Source organism: Episyrphus balteatus, chromosome 2, assembly GCF_945859705.1.
Source record: "Episyrphus balteatus chromosome 2, idEpiBalt1.1, whole genome shotgun sequence".
NCBI classification, from domain to species: domain Eukaryota; kingdom Metazoa; phylum Arthropoda; class Insecta; order Diptera; family Syrphidae; genus Episyrphus; species Episyrphus balteatus.
In genome coordinates, this window is record NC_079135.1 from 72,015,769 (window position 1) to 72,036,295 (window position 20,527).

The 20,527-nt window shown below is 31.6% G+C and overlaps 3 protein-coding genes across 5 annotated transcripts; 1 reads left to right on the forward strand and 2 right to left on the reverse strand.

Moving 5' to 3' along the window:
* Positions 1 to 1,269: 1,269 nt before the first annotated feature.
* LOC129908435 (uncharacterized) lies at positions 1,270 to 3,211 on the reverse strand. Its single transcript, XM_055984898.1, has one exon. It carries the CDS (start codon positions 3,075 to 3,077, stop codon positions 1,296 to 1,298), a length of 1,782 nt encoding a protein of 593 aa, XP_055840873.1. The 5' UTR covers positions 3,078 to 3,211; the 3' UTR covers positions 1,270 to 1,295.
* Positions 3,212 to 4,774: 1,563 nt separating this feature from the next.
* On the forward strand, positions 4,775 to 13,600 carry LOC129908432 (histone deacetylase 6). Of its 3 annotated transcripts, none has more exons than XM_055984894.1 (13): positions 4,775 to 4,993; positions 5,205 to 5,285; positions 5,446 to 5,628; positions 5,693 to 5,823; positions 9,072 to 9,255; positions 9,325 to 9,461; positions 9,539 to 9,673; positions 9,747 to 10,447; positions 10,512 to 11,016; positions 11,081 to 11,276; positions 11,344 to 11,979; positions 12,040 to 12,127; positions 12,853 to 13,600. In XM_055984894.1, exons 2-13 carry the CDS (start codon positions 5,283 to 5,285, stop codon positions 13,197 to 13,199), a joined length of 3,246 nt encoding a protein of 1,081 aa, XP_055840869.1. In that variant the 5' UTR covers positions 4,775 to 4,993; positions 5,205 to 5,282; the 3' UTR covers positions 13,200 to 13,600. The 3 variants fall into 3 exon arrangements, with proteins under 3 accessions (XP_055840869.1, XP_055840871.1, XP_055840870.1); XM_055984895.1 differs by having other exon boundaries at positions 4,991 to 5,105; XM_055984896.1 differs by lacking the exon at positions 12,040 to 12,127 and having other exon boundaries at positions 4,776 to 4,993; positions 11,344 to 11,940; positions 12,853 to 12,966.
* A 1,342-nt stretch (positions 13,601 to 14,942) lies between these two features.
* Positions 14,943 to 20,108, reverse strand: LOC129908436 (p21-activated protein kinase-interacting protein 1-like). The gene is made up of 4 exons (XM_055984899.1): positions 19,869 to 20,108; positions 19,656 to 19,805; positions 19,007 to 19,593; positions 14,943 to 15,528 (listed from the first exon to the last, which is right to left on the reverse strand). Exons 1-4 carry the CDS (start codon positions 19,938 to 19,940, stop codon positions 14,985 to 14,987), a joined length of 1,353 nt encoding a protein of 450 aa, XP_055840874.1. The 5' UTR covers positions 19,941 to 20,108; the 3' UTR covers positions 14,943 to 14,984.
* Between the last annotated feature and the right edge of the window lie 419 nt (positions 20,109 to 20,527).

Below are 20,527 nucleotides of genomic sequence, written 5' to 3' on the forward strand. Positions count from 1 at the left end.
TCGATTTAGCTGATAAGCGAATATAAATCACCATTTGAGGAAAATAATAGACTATGAGAACAAGCGTAGCTTTGATTTAGGTAAGATAAATCAATTTCGAATGCAATCCAGAGTATTAATTCTGTATGAAAATAAAATTGTGTGTTACAACCAAGTTTAGAGACTGGAGTTATAGTACAAGAAGATTTTTTTCTACGATTCAAAAACGGATAATTTTCTATAGAGGTGTATAGTATGTATATTCCAACGCGTTATGAGAGGAGACAAGGGTAAGAGGAGACACCGATGCACTTTGGTTTTGAAGTTCTAAGCATTAAAATAAGATGCAAACACTGAGAATCTCTATAGTACGTCCGAAATAATTGGGCTCAAGTGTAAACTGACGGGCGTTCCTTGAAGTACGAGTATATTTTTTAAGAGGAATAAATCCGTGAGCTATTTTATTTGAACATTTTTTAAAGAAATATCTACAACACAAAGATAGGTGTTGTGCCCAAAAGCCGGTGCTCAAAAGATGTGCTTGTGATTGGATCTATCATTGAAGTGGGGCTTAGGGGCACCTGCCCAGATATGAGAATTATATAAAAATCCGCGTTTCCATGACCTTGGAAAGAAGAGACGTAATTGCAATTGGACGATAGTTGGCGGTGAAGGAGATTCACCTTTTTAGGGACAGGCTTGTAAATGTTCTTTTTCATCCAGTCGGGAAGAGAGTAAAATAGAACAAATGAAAAAGCTTACGCATTGGTTTTACCAGCGTTGAAAAACCCCGTCTTCATTCGGCGCCAGTAAATTTTTGTATGTCAAGGTCTTTCAGGACTCTTGTCACTGTACGTGTGCGAAAGAAGATTCGTGCCATGGAATCGTTTATGCTCTAGTATATGGGAAGTCATGACACTATGGGGCAGAATAGAGTTAGTTGGAGCTAACAAAGTGAGTGTTATTGAAGACAAGCGTTGGAACCGGAAATGACGTACATATGTAGAATCTACATTGTAGATATTTTAATATTTGTTTACAAATGTTTACTTCCTGTGGAATATAAATATTTTCTTCATAGGATTTTCAAGACGCTATTTTAACAAAAGAAAATTTTCACTAATTTTTCTTCAAATATTCAAATAAACAAATAACTGTTGGATATCTTCTTTATTTTACAAAAAAAAAAATCTGTTAAGATATATAATATATGTACTGTGATATTTTAAATAAAACTGTGTTAACAAATGGTTTTTGTTTCCATGCATTCAAAACAAATTAATATATATGTACAAAATCTGAATTAAAATTTATTGTCATGATAGTAAATCTTTAAATAACAAATCTGTTTTAAGTTGTTTCATATGTAAATTGTTATGTATTTTTTTCTTTTTATCTATATCCTCTCGATCCTTTTTCATTGCACTCTTCGAATAAGTTTCCAGGCACGATAAACACTCGTCTCGCAAAGCAGCTTCGAATTCTATTAACTTCGTTGAGAGTGTTCTTATATTTTCTTGTACATCTTTAATACCCAAACTGGCCTTCAAATCTATTCGAAGCTGTTTAAGTAAAACTTTTGATTTTTCGTAAGTTTTTGTAAAAAAATTTACATCTGCCAACGACTCATTGATGTGTGATATTTCAAGCAAAGTTCCATGCCAAACTGAATCCTGATTTTTGTTGTAAAATATAAGCTTTTTCTTTATTACGTCATCTATTTCGTCATCTTGTCCATCCACATTCATTGCATCAGAAAGAGAGTTTGCATTTTGAGAAATTGCATAGAAACCCAACTTTTTGCATAGAAAATCCTCAAATGCAGTTCCAGTTACAACATATTCTAATCTCACTTCAGTTTTATATGACGAAGATATAACAGTTAACAAATCTCGATGCAGATTTGTTTCATCAAATTTAAGCCTACACAACTGATTCGAGAATATATCCCGCAAGGATAACGTAGTTATAAAACATTTCTGATTGAAAGTTCTATTTGATGTGCAAATATCATAGAAGACAAATAATGGAATTTTAACTACATCAGGCTCAAAGAAGAGTTCATTTATTTTTAGCTTAAGAACTAGAATAGTAAATGCTTCGGGTCTCAAACTTAAATCTAAACACTCTCGCCAACTGCAGTTGGTGGAATATTTGTCATTGTATTCTGAGTCATTAAAAAACTCCTCTATATTTTCTAAATCAGAAAACGATTTATTCAATTGATACATTTTGAATGTGTAAGTCAGATTGGTGGTGTCTTGAAGCACCGCTCGAAAATTGCGTAAGATTGTTAGGCGAGAGCTACAGTTGTTGACTATAGGGATACCTATGACGACATCATCATTTGCTGTAAGCTTTATCCATGAATTACCACATTTGGATAGGATTTGCATTTCTTCTAAGAGTGGTGTCCTTAAGATATTACTGCCAAAGAGTTGTGTGTTTTTAAGTTTGGCAAATTCTTTCCTCGTAATCGTTTGATGAACTAGGAGTTCCGACTTTTGTATCTTAATTCTATCAATCATTTTTCTATACACATCGCTTGAAGGTAGTTCAATTGGAAATGAGGTTTTACTTCTTTCTTGGAAATTTGTGATTTCAGTGCAACTATTATTAAGGAATGAGATTGATATGTCTACTTGATAATTGCTTCCTTTGGACACGTGGAATGTCTTTACATCTTCATATTCAGCTTGTAATTGGAATCCTTCAGAATCTCTTTTAATAACTACCATTGAATTCCAGCATTTAATTAAAATATATACAATCGTTTCGCTTTTATTTTGATAGATATACTTGCCAAACATTATGCCGCCAACTACACGAGTTGGACAAGTTTTCGAAGCGGCAAAAATATCACTAGCTTGGCTAATGGTTGTTCCATTTACATCTAATTCTATAGAATCAAATTTATATTGAATTTTACTAAGGACGGTTTGTTGTAGATCGATTAAGTTTATGATTCTCTTTTGATGTAATTCATAGAATTGTAAATTCTGAAGAAGAGCTAGTTTTGAGCGTTGGTTTCGTGAAATGTTCAGATTACATGAATGAATGAGTTTGTCTTCAATGAAATGAGGTAAATGTGAAGGCATTTTTTTGTAAAATTATGCTTGGCATTTCGAGGAAATTATATTCAATTGATTAATAAAATAATAACTTAATTTTAAAATAGAAATTGAATTTGTATACTTTGTAAACAAAAAATTATACTTTTGTAATTCACAATAGAGAAATCAAGACCGGCAAGCATTTTTGTTTTTTGAGCAATGAATGTATTCAGTAAAATTTGTATTACACTACATGTTGAAATAATAGGTACATTTGTTTTTATTTTTTTTTTCTTTTATTTTTTTAAAGAGAGCAGCTTTGAAAAAAATTTAAAAAACCGTTTCATAAATAAAATAAAATAAAATAAAATAAAATAAAATAAAATAAAATAAAATAAAATAAAATAAAATAAAATAATATAAAATAAAATAAAATAAAATAAAATAAAATAAAATAAAATAAAATAAAACAAAACAAAACAAAACAAAACAAAATAAAATAAAATAAAATAAAATAAAATAAAATAAAATAAAATAAAATAAACTAAAATAAAATAAAATAAAGTAAAATAAAATAAAATAAAATAAAATAAAATAAAATAAAATAAAATAAAATAAAATAAAATAAAATAAAATAAAATAAAATAAAATAAAATAAAATAAAATAAAATAAAACAAAACAAAACAAAACAAAACAAAACAAAATAAAATAAAACATTCAAAACCTGTCAACAAATCACAAATTCCGTACTAAAGCCTAGTACGCAGTTGAAGCAAAACGAAACTTTCCATACAAAAATAGCACAACGAAATCTTGAACGAAATGTTATTTTTTTTTTCACTTTAAAATTTATTTTCTGATGTTTTTTCTTGAATTTTTTTATTTGTATTTTCATTATTTTGACTTTGACTTACCCGATGGTATTTTGAAGATAACATTTTCGCTGTTGACATAGTATGCTAGCCTAGTATGCTGCTGAAGCGAAAAAGACTCCGAATTCAAGAATCAAAATTTGTGATTCAGCATCGTTTATCATCTGAAATTGGTTGTATAGCTGTGGTTTACCACTAGTTCAAGTTCATATATGTTAAAATAGTCAAATCCATGCTTCAACCAAAATTGAACTACAGCTAATCTGCCGAAATCGACGAGTTAAATTCCAGAACCAAGGCTGAACCACGTTTTTTACACAAATATCATCTCTGATACTTACTTAGGATAAAACAAATCTAGTGCTCTCCACAAATTTTAGCTAAAAATTATGTTTAGAGACAAAAATGTCAGCTAAAATTTAGGGCGATCTATTTATATCCTGTTTTCAGTAGAGACAAATCGTTTAGGAAATGATTTAATTTGAAGTTCGAATTGACCTAACTTGCAAAATTATATAATAACCTGTGGCTGAAGTGAAAACGTGCAAAAACTGCCAAAATAATCTTATACAAATGTAAATTTTATTCATAGAACAATAGCTTTATGTACTGGCAAATGAAAAGCAAAAGGAAATTTTTCGTTGTGTAATTTAATATGATTTACATTTCGATTAAACAACTTACTGCATCCTAGACTTTATGAGCCCATACACGCCCCTAGAAAATACACTTAAGCATTCTGTACAGACCTTAAATTTAGATTCTTCATTTTTCTCTGAACACAACCAAAACAAAAAAAAAAACTGCTGATTTTTTGCCAAGTTTCATTTTTGCCCTTTTGCGAATTTGACATTCGTACTTTTCGTTTCTGCAACACTGCCTTTACAAATCGTGTTTGTGTACGGAATTTCTGGCGGTAGAACCATTTCGATTTATATTTTAAATAAAAATCTAAATTAAAATTGATTATAATTCAATACAATTTTTCCAAATCTAATTCCCTGTATACCTCAATTCCAAAAACAGGTGTTAATCTAAACAAAATCAACACCTTATTGAAGAAAATCTAAAGCAAAAGAAAAGAATTGGTAATGAGTGTGTGGGATTTCATTGTTTCATTTCTGTAATATATAAAAATAATCATGTACGCTTGGTGCGTAGGGGTTTCATAAAAAAAATAAAAGAAAACTACAAAAAAAGGTCATAGTAATAATTTTGGTCTAATAATAGTTACATTACGCAAAATGCAAGAATTACCCTACCTAATTATAATCAATAATTTGATTGTTTTTATTAAAGGTTAACGGGATATATTCATTTTTAACCTCCATTATTACTTGAAAAACAAATAAACGCATTTATTCTTCCGCATTTAATATGGTAAGTTCTTGTTTAAATAAACATTTGGCTAACAAAATATACTATTATTCTTTTGGTTACAAAATAAACACAATAATTTTTGTATAGTATGAGCTTTTTATTTCTATTTAATCACACTCTCAATCTCATTTAACCACACACGCTTTTGATATTATTTTAGAACTCTCCGGTTGTTACTCGCCGTGGAGCACAAAAAGCTAAAATACAAACTAGAGCCATGCTAAAATCAGTCGAACAACGACGACCAAACGTAACGCTACAAGAAGCAAAGCGCAAAGCAAAATTGCTTAAGATGCAGGAACAATCACAGCCAGAGGTTGTTGTTAAAGATATTTTCCAAAATGTAAGTTCAAAGTAAAGTGTATTATCTTGTTTTGTTCTTGTATTAAGATAAATTATGTTTATAGGCGATGAGTGCAATAAATACCATACAGGGTTATACTGGAGTTATTTATGATGAGTCGATGTCAGAACACAAATGCATTTGGGATAAAAATCATCCAGAAAGACCTGAGCGATTCATTAGAATTATAGAAAGGTAATTTAAATTTATTATAATTTATAGCTTGTTTAATTGATAAAATAAATAAACAAAGGTAATAACATTATATTATCAGAATATTCCATTAAGATAAATAACTAACCTTAAAAACAAGACTTGTTCAAATCTATACGTGGCGAAGAAAAATTAGTTTAATATACGGTACTGTGATTTTCGAAGACCTTTGTGTCCTCTTTAAGGTTACAAGTTATTTGAAAGGTCCAGAGGAAGGTCCACTTTTTGTCAAAAATAAACTTATGATGAAACTTGTAGTATGTAGTGAGCACTATAAATGGCCTAGCCTAGCTAAAAAATAAATAAATGATGTGAATTTAGTACTTAGTTGTATGGAGAAAAAAATTTAAATTGCGTTTTTCTCAGAATGAGTTTGAATGGACTTGTGCTGTTTTTCACCTAGCCCCTTCATTTGAATTGGAAAACATTGTAACAAAATTCCATGATCCACAAACTTTTTATCTAAATTCGTTTTGAGCTATATTTAAAAGTTCGCAAAATTGTGTACTCAGCAACTTTCCTAAAAACATTTTTAATGACCCAATAACCTATTTATCAACTAAAAAATGACTTGACAGAATCATAACTTAAGTAATTTAAAGCTGTCTGTGTATGAAAGGTTGATTGTAGCTTTTAGTATTTTTAAACACGTTTTTATCTACATTTCAAGAAAAGCAAACTATATAGTCGAATCAAATATTAAACTTAAAATAGTGTTAGATGTTAGTTTTAAACAATTGTTCAACTAAAGGTTGTTTAAGTAAAAAATAACTTGTAGATCTTGTAGATAGGGACCATATCTTTATTGCAAGTACCATCCTCTGGGATATAATAACTTAGGTATATGCACTTTCGTAACCTTGATGCGTTGCGTTTCATTTTCATAATAAAATGGAATTTAAGGACTACGTCATGTTTTTAAACAATATCAAGTATCTTAAAAAGCACAACACTGTTTTTTATATATTGACAAAAGTACATCTCATTTTTTTTTTTTTAATATAGAAACATTAATTCAAATCAACACCGTAGTATGTACTCAAGTCAAAGCGTCATTTAACATTTCGCGCAGAAGCACTCTCTGCTGTCTGCAAAAGCTCTGATTAAAACCAAATTTTCACAATCTAATTACTTTTGTAACCAGATCCCCGGAGTTATTCTTCGCTTTTTCTCTGCACTGATGTTACTGTACGAGGTTATAATAGTCGTGTTTTTTGGTAACTTAGTAAAATTTTACACGGGAAAAAAAAGGATTACTAAGGATAAACAAAAGTATTCGTTTGTTGTGGTTTATAAAGAAATTTTTTTTCTCAACTTACATTTTTGAATCTTTAACAACTACAAATGATTGTTAATAATAAATAAATGTAATAATTCATTGTTGTTTACATCTTTAAATGTTTACTCAGCTAAATACCACAAAAACCAAGAGTTGAACGGACTTTTGAAAAATTTTGCAACTAATGATTTTTGCTTCAAGTACTAATGTTAAAGAGGTTGCGTATTTATAGACTCATTTTTAAAAACCTATATGTATAAAAAAGATGTACTTCAATTCTAAAGGTAACAAATAGGCTACAAGAGTTTATAATTTCAAATGATAAGTAGGGATCTCCACATTTTTCTGTATTATTCATAAAAAAAGCAATCTGTATGCACTTTTCTTGGCGGCACAAACTTTGCTTAAAATAATGCATACAGTTATTTTCCATTTTGATAGTCTTTTCCAACGTCTCAATTAAATTTATAAAGAGAGATTAATTTTTATCTCTGTTTTTGTCTACATATATAAAGCGATTAATCTCAATAATAACAGTGTCCTATAAAGTTAAACATAAACAACTTTATCAATATGAAATATCATACACTACTTTTCTTCCTGTCTCTCTCCCTTTTTAGATGTCAATTTATTTTATTGTTGTTTACTGTTCATATTGGGTTTCATTTTTATCTTGATTAAGAAAAAAGATAAACAGTAAATAATTACCGCTAACGTTATCTTGAAATGTCTTTTTTCGTTGGTTTTAGAACTTTAAACAATTTTGTTTTTTTTTTTTTCTCTTATTGTGTGCATTTTTTGTTATTTCAAGCAACAAAAAAATATTTTCTAATCATAAGTTGAGATAAATAACAAAATACAAATAAAACAAAAATAAATACATAGTTGAAAACTCATTTACTATTTTTAGAAATAATAAACTTTTGCATGCGTTAGAGCCATTTCACACGTCGCCGAAAACCGGCTCGGTTTCGGGTAAACGCCCCTTTTAGATGGTTGCAAAATACACAAATGTGTATCTTGCAACCTGCCAAAAGGGGCGTTTACCCGAAACCTAGCCGGTTCTCGGCGACGTGTGAAATGGGCCTTAGGACTATTTGTCAAAACATTTATTCTACCGCTTAAGAAACTTCCAAACATGGTTTTTGAATAGTTCGAACGATCTATGTTGTCGATTGCTGCTTTCTTCCTGATTCGTATGAATAGATGCTTCGTGACGTATCACGAACATTTTTTTTTTGCGACAACCCACACCAGCCTTTTTTAGAGCGCTTGGAAAATGTTCATGCAATGGTGTAAATAATGTCCAGTAATGCCTCAATTTTACATAACAGTCTTCCATTATCAGATTGTGCACATCATCGATTTTTTCTGGTATAACTGTTTTGGGCGACCTTTGTTAATTTTGTCAGCCAGCGAATCGCGACAACGATTCACAGTGGCAAATGATGGCGCTTCATCGCCAAAACTTGGAAGTGAGTTTATTAATGCACTCTTGTCACGCATCAGAACTCGTATTAAACGATCGTTCAAGAATGTTCACGAGATTGTCTGCTCAAAGGATCTTTATCAAATCCTACAATTTCTTTAAAGTGTATGAAATATGGATTTTCTAAGAAGGCATTGAATAAATTAATAACTATAGATTTCAAATTCCACAGCAATATCTTGCAAAAGCTGTAAAAAAAGGTGCCTTCTCCCGCACAAAAAGGAACTGAGGTATAAAAGTGCACCAAGTTCTAAGATTTATTTTAAATTTTTATCAATTAAACTTCATTTGAATTATCCAAATTGTTAAGTGGTAGTAAAAGCTAATTTGTATATGCTTTTAAAATGACAGTAATAATCTTGAAGCATCAACAGTTAAAGTTCCTTTTTTTAAAGACCTATAAACCAAGCAACTCTTTGAATAATATTTTAAAGTTATTTAAAACTCAATTTTTCTTTTTAGATGTAGGTCACTTGGTCTCTTTGATCGGTGTCAAAGGATACCCTCCCGAAGTGCTACAAAAGATGAGATCCTTCTAAGACACACTGAGGAGCATTATGATCTTTTAAAATCCACCGCTAACATGAAAGATGATGAAAAACTTGAAGATATAAGTTCACATTTTGACTCAATTTACCTGCATCCGGTAATTAAAATATCATAAAGTTGAAAAATTATAAAAACTTACTAAAATAAACCGGTTTCCACAAAATAGACAACATTTAACTTGTCACTCCTAGCCACTGGATGTACAATTGACTTGGTCGAAAATGTTGTCAATGGAAGTCTCCAAAATGGAATGGCAATTATAAGGCCACCAGGACATCATGCTATGAAAGCTGAATTCAATGGGTAAGAAGCATGCATTTATTTATATTAAATACAAAATAGTCAATATCAATAACGTTATTATTTTTTTTTGTTTCCAGTTATTGTTTCTTCAACAATGTAGCCATTGCTGCACAATATGCATTGGACGTTCTAAAACTTTCAAAAATCCTTATTGTCGATTGGGATATACATCACGGTCAAGGAACACAACGATTCTATTACAACGATCCAAGGTATGAATTAAAGTTTTGTTATTTTTTTAAACAAAAATTATTATTATTTGTTTTTAAATTATTTTAAATTTAGAGTTCTTTACTTTTCCACTCATCGATATGATCATGGAACCTTCTGGCCAAATATCCGAGAATCAGATTTTGATGCAATTGGCGAAGGTCCAGGCATGGGATACAATTTTAATCTTCCATTAAATCAACCAGGAATGACAAACAGTGATTACATGGCGATTTTTCAACAAATATTAATTCCTGTTGCAATTGAGTATCAACCAGAGTTAATAATCATATCGGCGGGTTATGATGCGGCTTTAGGATGCCCTGAAGGTGAAATGGAAGTAACACCTGCATTTTATCCTCATCTTCTCAATCCACTCCTTAAGTTGGCACAATCGAAAATAGCTGTGATTCTAGAAGGTGGCTATTGTTTGGAATCATTGGCAGAAGGAGCTGCTCTCACCTTAAAAACATTACTTGGTGACCCATGTCCTCTATTGGCAGAAGATCTAACGCCACCATGCGAAAGTGTTCAAGACACAATTTTGAATTGCATTTATGCTCACCGTCCGTTCTGGAGGTGCCTTCAAGTTCAACAAACGTACACAATGGAAGAGCTCAATAATGTGAACCCACAACCAGATTTACACAAAGTCAGTCGCGTTTTCATCGGGGGTCCACCTTTGGAAGATAAATTTCCCACAAGAGATTGTTATCCTGTTCAAGATCCAGAAACTATACAAAAGCTAGACACTCGTTTACAATGGCTTAAATCAGGTTAATTTAATAATTTCTGTTATCCTTATAAGGCTTATTTTAATTTCTTTATTTGTTGTTTTAGTAACGAACCTTTCAGTTCCACCAATCAGAGTTTGCTATGTTTATGATGATGTTATGCTTGAACACCAGAATATGTTTGAAGAAGGTCATCCCGAACAACCAAAACGAATTAAGACAATTCATGACATGCATTTTGATTATGGTCTCTTGAAACGCATGGAAAAACTGCAGTCGCGCCATGCAACAACCGACGAAATATGCTTGTCTCATACTCGATCTCATTTGAATTCTATGCGGCGTTCGAGTGCTAAGGAGGAACTTGCTGCAATTGGTGAAAAATACAATTCGGTATATTTCCATCCCAAGACTTTCGAATGTGCTACTTTGGCTGCTGGTTCAGTATTACAAGTAGTTGATAGTGTTCTTAAAGGTCAATCGCGAAGCGGAGTTTGCATTGTTCGACCACCTGGTCATCATGCTGAGGCGGACGTACCATTTGGTTTTTGTATATTTAACAATATAGCTATAGCTGCACAATATGCTATTCGTGATCATGGTTTAAAGAGGTACTTTGCATTTATTAGTTGTTCCCATTTTGTTTGTTAGACATATTTATTTATTTTCTAAAAGAGTTCTTATTGTCGATTGGGATGTCCACCACGGAAATGGAACACAGCATATTTTTGAGAACAATCCTAATGTACTTTACATAAGTGTGCATAGGTATGACAATGCAACTTTCTTCCCTAAAAGCACAGATGCTAATTACGATGTAGTGGGCAAAGGAGCCGCTGAAGGGTTCAATGTGAATATTTCTTGGAATAAAGTAAAAAAATTCATTTTACCTTTCCTTGATTCTTGCATAACTATTTATTTTATTTGTTCGTTTATAGAAAGGAATGGGTGATGCTGAATATGTGCTTGCATTCCAACAATTAATTATGCCAATTGCATATGAGTTCAAACCAGAACTTGTTTTAGTATCAGCTGGTTTTGATGCTGCTATTGGTGATCCTCTGGGCGGATGTAAAGTAACTCCTGAAGCATATGGTTTATTCACTCACTGGCTTTCGGCACTTGCAAATGGACGTATTGTTGTCTGTTTGGAAGGTGGCTACAATGTGAATTCCATTTCATATGCAATGACAATGTGTACTAAGTCTTTGCTTGGTGATCCATTGCCGCCAATATGCACTCCAAACATTTCTAGTAAACCTACTGTAGCCTATAGTAGTTGTATTGAAACAATTCAAAGTTGCCTAACGGTGCAGCAACGCTATTGGAAAAATCTGAAGTTTAATAAGAAACTACCTGAATGCTCGGGCGAGAATAATAACGAGGATTTTCTTTCTGCTACACTGAAAAATTTGAATATTACTTCCGATGATGCTCAAGGAGCTGCAGGAGGTTCCGTTGGCAAAGCTCCTACTCCTCCACCTCCTCTTGTTGAAGAAGAACCACAGCCGGGACCCAGTAAACCAACTGAGAAGGTAAAAACATTGAAGGAGTTTGTAAGTGAGAATCTCGAGGTAAAAATTAGAGAATTTTTTGCGAAAGAACTACCTGTATATACAAATGGTTTTCAATAGGCACTGCAAAATGAAGAGATGTTCGCGGTTGTGCCGTTAAAGACGTGTCCACATTTATCTCAATTGTGTCCAAAGGACGTGCCAACAAGTAAGAGAGCTTGAATAGTTTTATTTTTGCGTTTGTTGGTTCTTTTTGCACTTTCCTTATGTTTTTATTCTTCTGCATGTAGTCTTATAAGTGTGGATAAAACTTTTTCATTTTTAAAGAGGCACTAGATTAGGTATATCCCTCTTCAAGCAAAAATTTAACACTTTTCTCATAAAACAAAAGTAAAACGTTACAATCGACCTGACATGTTATAAATCGGTCCTATCTCTTTTATGGCAAAAATTATCATGATTTCTAGTGACAAAACTCTCTCAATATTTGAATCTTGTTTCATATTTAAATGCTCTATACCATACCAAATCGTATTACTTAAAAAAATAGTGCCTTATGGAACTTAGCTTTTTTCAGAAAATTTTAAACCGCTCGAGACATAAATACAAGTGTACTCCTAAATAGAACTCTACATTATGTACATTTGTTTGAGTTTTTTGTTTTGTTTTATTTCTGCTCAAGCTTCAAATTCTTTTCCTTGAATATTTCGGGTGAAAAATATTCCACTCACAATAATTACAATTTTCCTGAGAATGTTTCCCCAATTTAAAAATGTTTTGCCGACAAATCCCATTACACCAGTTTTTTATTAAAGTTTTTAAAAGTAAATTCTTATTGAAATTATTTCCAAGTAACAAGTTTAACAGTATTTTTAATAGTTCAGTAGTCAAATGACTTGCATTAAATAAAATTTAATTTACATTCTTCCACAGCAATAGACGTAACTGCCCCATGCATTGAATGTGCTTCAACTGTCGAAAATTGGTTATGCTTGATTTGTGCCAAAACACTTTGCGGCCGTTATGTTATGGAACACATGTTATATCACAATTTAGATAGCGGTCATTCATTAGCATTAAGTTATAGTGATTTATCCGTTTGGTGTTATCCATGCGAGTCTTACATTGACAATAGTAAACTGCATGTTTATAAAAATTTAGCTCATCGCAATAAATTTGGCGTTGATATGATATGGTCTTATGAGAATGAAGAAGCTGATAACAGTGATGATGATGTTGATGGTGACAAAATTAATTATATCGTGTTACAATCTAAATGATATTTTCTTCGTTACAATTATTACTCTAAGTACAGATTATTTAAAATATTAAAATATTTATCTAAGACAATATGTTTACTATTCTAATTTGTATTTAAATTTATATTATTTGTTACATATTTAGGAGTGGGCAAAGTTTTTTTTTTTTGTAAGTTGCAGGACATTCATTTCTCTCAATTTTGTAATAAGGGTGATGCGAATATGTGGTGTTTGGGAGAAATAAGAAATACAAATTCGATTAAACGATACTTTTTGGTTATGTTTTCATTATATTTAATTATGAAAACTTTATCAACGTTGATAATCGGTGTATCGTCCCGTTTCTCCGTCAACCACGTATCTACACAGAAAATTTTGTTCTGTTCTTAAAAGAAATATACATTTTTTTTTTAAATTAAAAATATGAATTGAACAAAAGGAAAAGTTATGTTTAAGACATTGATTGAGTTTTTTGTATACTAAAACCCTTTTATTTATTTTTTCTCTAAGTTTTAGAACAATGTTTAAGAGAAAAAGCAAATCTTTAAAAAAATGTACTTGCGAGGTTCAAGCAAAAACGGGACGGTATGTGGTTTAATGTGTCTAAAAACTTTTTACAAAATTTTTTATACATACCTTCTTTTTTTTCCCAAACACCACAGCAATGCGTATAAGATTGTTCAGGTTCATTTATAATTATTTTTACTCAAATATGAAATTCGCATCTAAATATATTATTAATAAGGGAAAAGGTAGGTATCATTATGAGTACAAAATTTAAGTTTTTATTTATCAACCATTAAAATACAAACATTTTTAAACAATTGCACTTTTTTGTGTTTGTTATTTTGAATTATTTTTTTTTAATTTTACTAACTTCATAAGCAAACAATATTATAAGTTTTTGAATTTAAAAAAAATTATGTTAAACAAAAATACTTCCAGATTATCTATATCAACATTTTGTTAAAAATTTGTTTATTCTGCTTTGTTTTCTCACATTATACTAATTTAAATCATTATATTTAACAACAAACTGACCTATCCAAAAGGTTATTTATTTATGAAACTAATATGTTACAATAAATTATACAGATGGTATATTCTTCTAGTTAAAAAAATTGTTTGTTATTTTTGAAGTAGAAATTTTACCCGTCTCTGAATATGTTTGGAAATTCAACAAAACAAAACAAAATCAACAAAAAAAAATCGTTATAATTTCCCAAAACAAATACAAAGAGCATAGAAAAACAATAAAGTTGATTGGACTTTCAGTTCGTTTGCGTATAAACGAAAATTTAGACTGTCCACAATTGCTCTAAATACAGGAAAAAGTGTCTTGGCGTACTGGAATAATTTACTCTATAGGTCTAATATTGGAGAATTTAGTTTTATGCAGTTTTAAATAGATTTGTTTGCTCTAACCTTTACCCAAGCGCAAGAATTTCCTTGGATATACTCTATGGGTTTATTAACAAAAAAGTACGCTAGTCGGTATATAGTGTTTAATTGTGCGGGAATAAGTTTTACTTTGGACTAAAAGATAACGGTGCATTAACTTTGGGTAACTGGTACAGAAAAATGTTGTTGAGGGTCCTTCACATACAACCCAATTGTTAAATACCCTTTATCTGCCACCAATATATTGTAATTTTCCTCTGAATGAAATTTACATTTTCCTCTATCTGGAATCAGCCTAGGGAATGACTTATACTAATGTTGTCATTAGACAACGAAAACAAGTTGCCAATAAAAAAAATCAAATATTTAAGGAAATTAAACTTTATTGGATTTAAAACGAAACTACTACTTCTTTCTTTGTAGTACAAAGGCTCCGGGTTTATGGGCATTACCTGAAGCATTTTTCTTTAACTTCTTTTTATTTCCATCTTGATTTAATTTTGTTTGTTTGTTATTATTTTGTTTTTCATTTTTATGTTTCCTTTTTTTTGCTGTTTTCGGACTTGGGATTTCTGGTTCCTCATCACTACTCTGCGCGTCTTCCTCCTCTTCTTCTTCATCATCTTCGTCATTTTCTTCATCTTTGTCATTTTCTTCACCTTCGTCATTTTCATCATCTTCGTCGTTTTCTTCATCTTTGTCATTTTTCTCATCTTCATCATCGTATTCAATAGTAACTACACCTCGTGCTTGTGGTACAAATGATTTTTCTTTAACCGGTACAATTGCATCTTTTCCAAGAACTACACTCTTTGTTCCATAATCACTGCCAAACTGATCCAAATCTAAAATACCAATACACGTTGGTCGACATCCAATGTTTGTAGAAGCAAACTCTTCTAGAGTTCGATTTGGTGCATCTAAAGTCCACATTTTTATGTCTCCAGAACTGTAAATAGAATATTTGTTAACATTTTTTGTCAAAATTTACTCTGATTTAAAACAAAACAAAGCCACGCTTTGAAGTCATAAGCTCTTATTTGAGATTTTTAAGCTATTCATTAAACAACTTGTTCAAAATGGGAAAAGTTTCGGAATCAAGAGGTCGAATCACGGCACACCATTTTTACATCATACGTTAATGTTTTGACTACTTCTTTCTCTATTTAATCAGTAGAAGGACACAGCAACCATACGTTAACGAACGTACATATCCGTGATTCGGTCACAGAATTAATTGATTATTTTTTTCATTATAATCAATTTTGCAGATCTAAATTTTTCTAGAGATTTACCCCTCCATGCACATTGTATCCCATTCGCCATGAAATTATGTTGATGTTTGGAAACCATTTCTTGGACCACAAAACTATGTGAAAATCATATAGACTTGATGGAAGACCTCAAACAGAGAGAAGACGAAAAAATCTTTCCAGTAATGATATTATGGAATATATAACGGGACTGCTGGAAGCAGTGAAACTTTTTCGACGAAGAATAAGTATAAGCCATTTTGTTCCTTTTTAAATAATTTTCTATGTGTTAACTAAATGAAAATATGTGTTTGCATTTTTTGATGGTACACATGATCTTAAATTTGGTTTTCTATCTAAAAAAAAAAGGTAGTAGACTCAAACATGTGGTTTGCAGTGTATACTATAGTTTTCACAACATCACATATAAAATGATGTGTACAAGTTTTTTCGACTACGGCTCAATTTTTTATATTTAAATATCCAATTAGTAATTATAAATCTGTCAAATCGCATATAAAATTCAAAATTTCCGTTTTAAAATGGCACCTTTAAACTAAATGCAATGTAAATAAATTGGACCTAAGAATGTTTTTAAACCTTCCTTAACTTAACCAAAAACATTGTGTGAAATAGCCGTTAATAACACATCCTGCTGGATTGGGGATCGAAATGAATATTGAAAATTGCTCTTAGAGTTCAAGTTGCTAGGACTTTAGGAATTTTTAAATAGAAAACATAAAAATCGTTTTTCAAAATAAAAAAAACAGCATCTGAAATCAATGCAATTTCATTTGTTTTATTTAGATGTATTTTTAGAAAAAAAAATTTCAAAATCGTTAGAGCAATTTTTTATAAATGATTTTTTGGAAAAAAAGTTGTATGCCATTTTGTAGAAATCAATAATCGACATGAATAATCGACCAACATTTCAAAAAAATTCAATGTCCCGCTTTCGAAAATTTGATTTTTGAAAAAAAAAAAAAAAAAAACACTACATACAAAGTTTGATGTTAATCGGTCCATCCGTTTAGGCTGTAGCTCCTTATACAAACAGACAGACGGACTTCCGGGACCCACTTTTTGGCATTCTCTATTGTAATGCCATGGAAAAATGTTATCTCAACTTTTTTTTTTGTACGGATTCATAACTTGATAAATACAATATACATAGTACCTACATATATCGCAAGTAAAAAAATATTTGTGGAGAGTAGAGAAAATATTTAAAAGAATCCTTCAAGGGTTGAGGTCAATTTGACTAAAAGACTGAATATATAGCATAAGCCCGGAGAGTTTTGATCAAGAACCCGATGGATAAGGGCCACCCGCAAATGGATTATGAAATCAACGTGGGCGTCAAAAATGCTCTCTGTGTGTCTAGGCATAGTACACACTCTATTGCTGAGTTTATAATTTCATTTATGTAAAATTAATTAAATTTGAGAGTGCAATTTTTGGGATGAGCACTGTGTTGATGCCGATCTCAGGATAAAGTGAAACAAGGTAACATCTAATAGAATATGTTGATAACTAAATTTGAATATACAGTTGTGTTCAAAATAATAGTAGTGGCTGCATCAAAAAAACATTTTTTATAATTACGGTGCTTCTACGGTTAAAAATTTAGTTTCTTTGATGTCAAAGTTTGTAACGGTCAATTACTGATAAATGTATCATAGTTTCAAAATGAAAAAGAAGGTTCCAAATAATTTTTCATTGACTTTTGGTTGTTCTTTCTAATTTGACCTGTTCAAAATAATAGTAGTTAAAGTTATTTTTGAAGAATTTAAAAGCGGTTTATAATATAGAATATTTATTTTTGGTTTAAAAGTAAGTACTCATATAATATGAACAATTTTTCAACAAAAAACGATTTGTTTCGGTTTTAATCTATTTAAAGTTCGAAGAGCAAAACACTGCAGTTCGGATAACGGAAACTTTTACGAAAGCTGCTTGAAGAAGGGAAAACCTACTTGGAAATTCAAGGTTATATAAGGATGCTCCCCTACAATGGTAGCCAATGCAATAAACTCAACGAAAAACCCGAAACGTGCGGTAGAAAAAGAAAAAAGACCGTCGTAGATGACAGGCGTATTGTCCAGATGAGCAAAGTTGAGCCTTCTGCATCGTCGTTTCAAATCCAGAAGGCTTTAAGCCTGGATTGCAGTGCAGTGAACATTCGGAGGCGACTGTTAGAGACTAATTTGTACGCTTGAAGTTCACATAAAGTACCGCTGTTAACAAAGAAATATGTTAAAATACTAAAATTTTCGACCCTCCATGTTTAACTTTTTCCGTCGTATACTTTGGAACATATTCCGTATTGGGTGGACGTCGGACGTATTCTGGAGATCCAGTACCACCAAAGAGGACAAATTTGCTCGCATCAGTAAACAATATGTTACGCTATTACTTCGCTGGCCAGTTTATGTAATCTTTTACAAACTGGATACGCTTTTTAACATGTTTCACAGAACTTTTCGTGGACTTCAAGCGTACAAATTAGTCTCTAACAGTCGCCTCCGAATGTTCACTGCACTGCAATCCAGGCTTAAAGCCTTCTGGATTCGAAACGACGATGCTGAAGGCTCAGCTTTGCTCATCTGGACAGTACGCCTGTCATCTACGACGGTCTTTTTTCTTTTTCTACCGCGCGTTTGGGGTTTTTCGTTGAGTTTATTGCATTGGCTACCATTGCAGGGGAGCATCCTCATAAGACCTTGAATTTCCAAGTAGGTTTTCCCTTCTTCAAGCAGCTTTCGTAAAAGTTTCCGCTATCCGAACTGAAGTGTTTTGCACTTCGAACTTTAAATAGATTAAAACCGAAACAAATCGTTTTTTGTTGAAAAATTGTTCCTATTATATGAGTACTTACTTTTAAACCAAAAATAAATATTCTATGTTATAAACCGCTTTTAAATTCTTCAAAAATAACTTTAACTACTATTATTTTGAACAGGTCAAATTAGAAAGAACAACCAAAAGTCAATGAAAAATTATTTGGAACCTTCTTTTTCATTTTAAAACTATGATACATTTATTAGTAATTGACCGTTACAAACTTTGACATCAAAGAAACTAAATTTTTAACCGTAGAAGCACCGTAATTATAAAAAATGTTATTTTGATGCAGGCACTACTATTATTTTGAACACAGCTGTATGTCTTTACCTGGAAGCAGACACAAGAATATCGTCCTTAATACACATCGCCTTTACTCTAGACTTGTGTGCATTTATCGTCACAGTCTCTTCTTCTTCGTTCACAGAAACAAACAGAATCGAGCCATCTTCAAATCCAACTAAAAGAACATTATCAGACGCCCAACTGACGCACACCGGTTTCGATTTGGTTTTCTCTGTTTTGAAAACATCTGCTTTCTTAATGCACCAAATTTCTAGAACTCTCTGTCCTGTGATACTAAAATAGTCACCAGTGGGTGACCAAGATAAGCAATCTGGGGAACCGCCCAATGATGTTCTATTCTTTAGATTGGTTTTATAAGCAACACGACCTTTCACCAGATTCCATGTGCGTAAAACAAGATCAGAGCCAAGTGAAAGTGCCAATTTTCCACTGGGATGACAACTTATATGGGTAACTGGTGAGCCACTGTGAGCTTTTTTCCAATTTGCTCCAACCTGCCAGGTATTGAGACGTACAGCTACCATACGACCATCATCGCCGGCTGATAGTATGTGAGTGTCGTCTGAAGTAAAATCAATGGCGTTAACAGTACCTTCATGGTTAAGTAGAATCTAAGAGGAGATTATTCATGTGAATAATGATTATCTCGGAGTTGTTTTTTTTTCTAATTTACCTGTGATTGCTTTCGAGTTTTCATGTCGTAAATAAATATACGGTCATCGGTCCCGCCTGTTGCAATGAATTTCCCATGCACTCCCAAACATTTAATCGAACTTGTATGCGATTTGTCTGCAAACGATTGTGCAAGAATTTTTTCGCCATTCTATAATATTTTAATAAAAATTTGATTTCATAGAATAATTTTTTAAAATTAAAAAATAAATACTTTGTAATCCACTTTGTAGCCCAGAAGGAATTCTTCATAAGTGCCAATTATTATTTCAACGTTTTTCGACATAAATATGAATATTGTATGGAAAAAAACTCAAAAAAAAAGAAAATTAATTACAATTTTACGAGTCAATTCTTATATTTTAAGAAAATTCAATTCGATTTCTATGAAATATTTGATAAATAATTCAACAAAACCATGTGCACAAGAATTGTAAACAGAATTTTTTTTGGTGGATGACAGAAATGTCAGTAGATTTTCAACTGAGCTACTCATCAACACTGATTGGTATAAACTGAGCACAATGACGTCATTGTTCGGGTTCAAATTTTTATCCAATAAATATCTTAAATGGTTTTTTTATTTGACACTCGGAATTTACTCCGTATTGATTTTTTTCTTGGCATGGTTCTCATTGACCACAAAACACTGTCGTGCCTGGCTACACGGTCATTTTTCAACCACTTTACCAGTGAGTTTAAAGGCAAGGGGAATATAGAGTGACGGCGAAAGATGATCTTGAAGGCAACTGCATTTGTGCCGAGCTACACGATGATTTTTCAATGACCTAACCAGTTAAATTGTGGGCAAGAGGGGTGAGGATTTTCCTCTTTTTGACCTTTGTTCCTAGAGAATGTAAATTGGAACGTGAT

Excerpts from the sequence above, each read along its gene's own strand:
- LOC129908435 (XM_055984898.1), bottom strand. The coding sequence starts at position 3,077 with ATGCCTTCACATTTACCTCATTTCATTGAAGACAAACTCATTCATTCA.
- LOC129908432 (XM_055984894.1), top strand. Across the intron at positions 5,824-9,071 it reads TTCATTAGAATTATAGAAAG|ATGTAGGTCACTTGGTCTCT; the intron begins GTAATTTAAATT and ends TTTTCTTTTTAG. Across the intron at positions 9,462-9,538 it reads ATGAAAGCTGAATTCAATGG|TTATTGTTTCTTCAACAATG; the intron begins GTAAGAAGCATG and ends TTTTGTTTCCAG.
- LOC129908436 (XM_055984899.1), bottom strand. The coding sequence starts at position 19,940 with ATGTCGAAAAACGTTGAAATAATAATTGGCACTTATGAAGAATTCCTT. Across the intron at positions 19,806-19,868 it reads GCTACAAAGTGGATTACAAA|AATGGCGAAAAAATTCTTGC; the intron begins GTATTTATTTTT and ends AAAATATTATAG. Across the intron at positions 19,594-19,655 it reads AAACTCGAAAGCAATCACAG|ATTCTACTTAACCATGAAGG; the intron begins GTAAATTAGAAA and ends ATCTCCTCTTAG.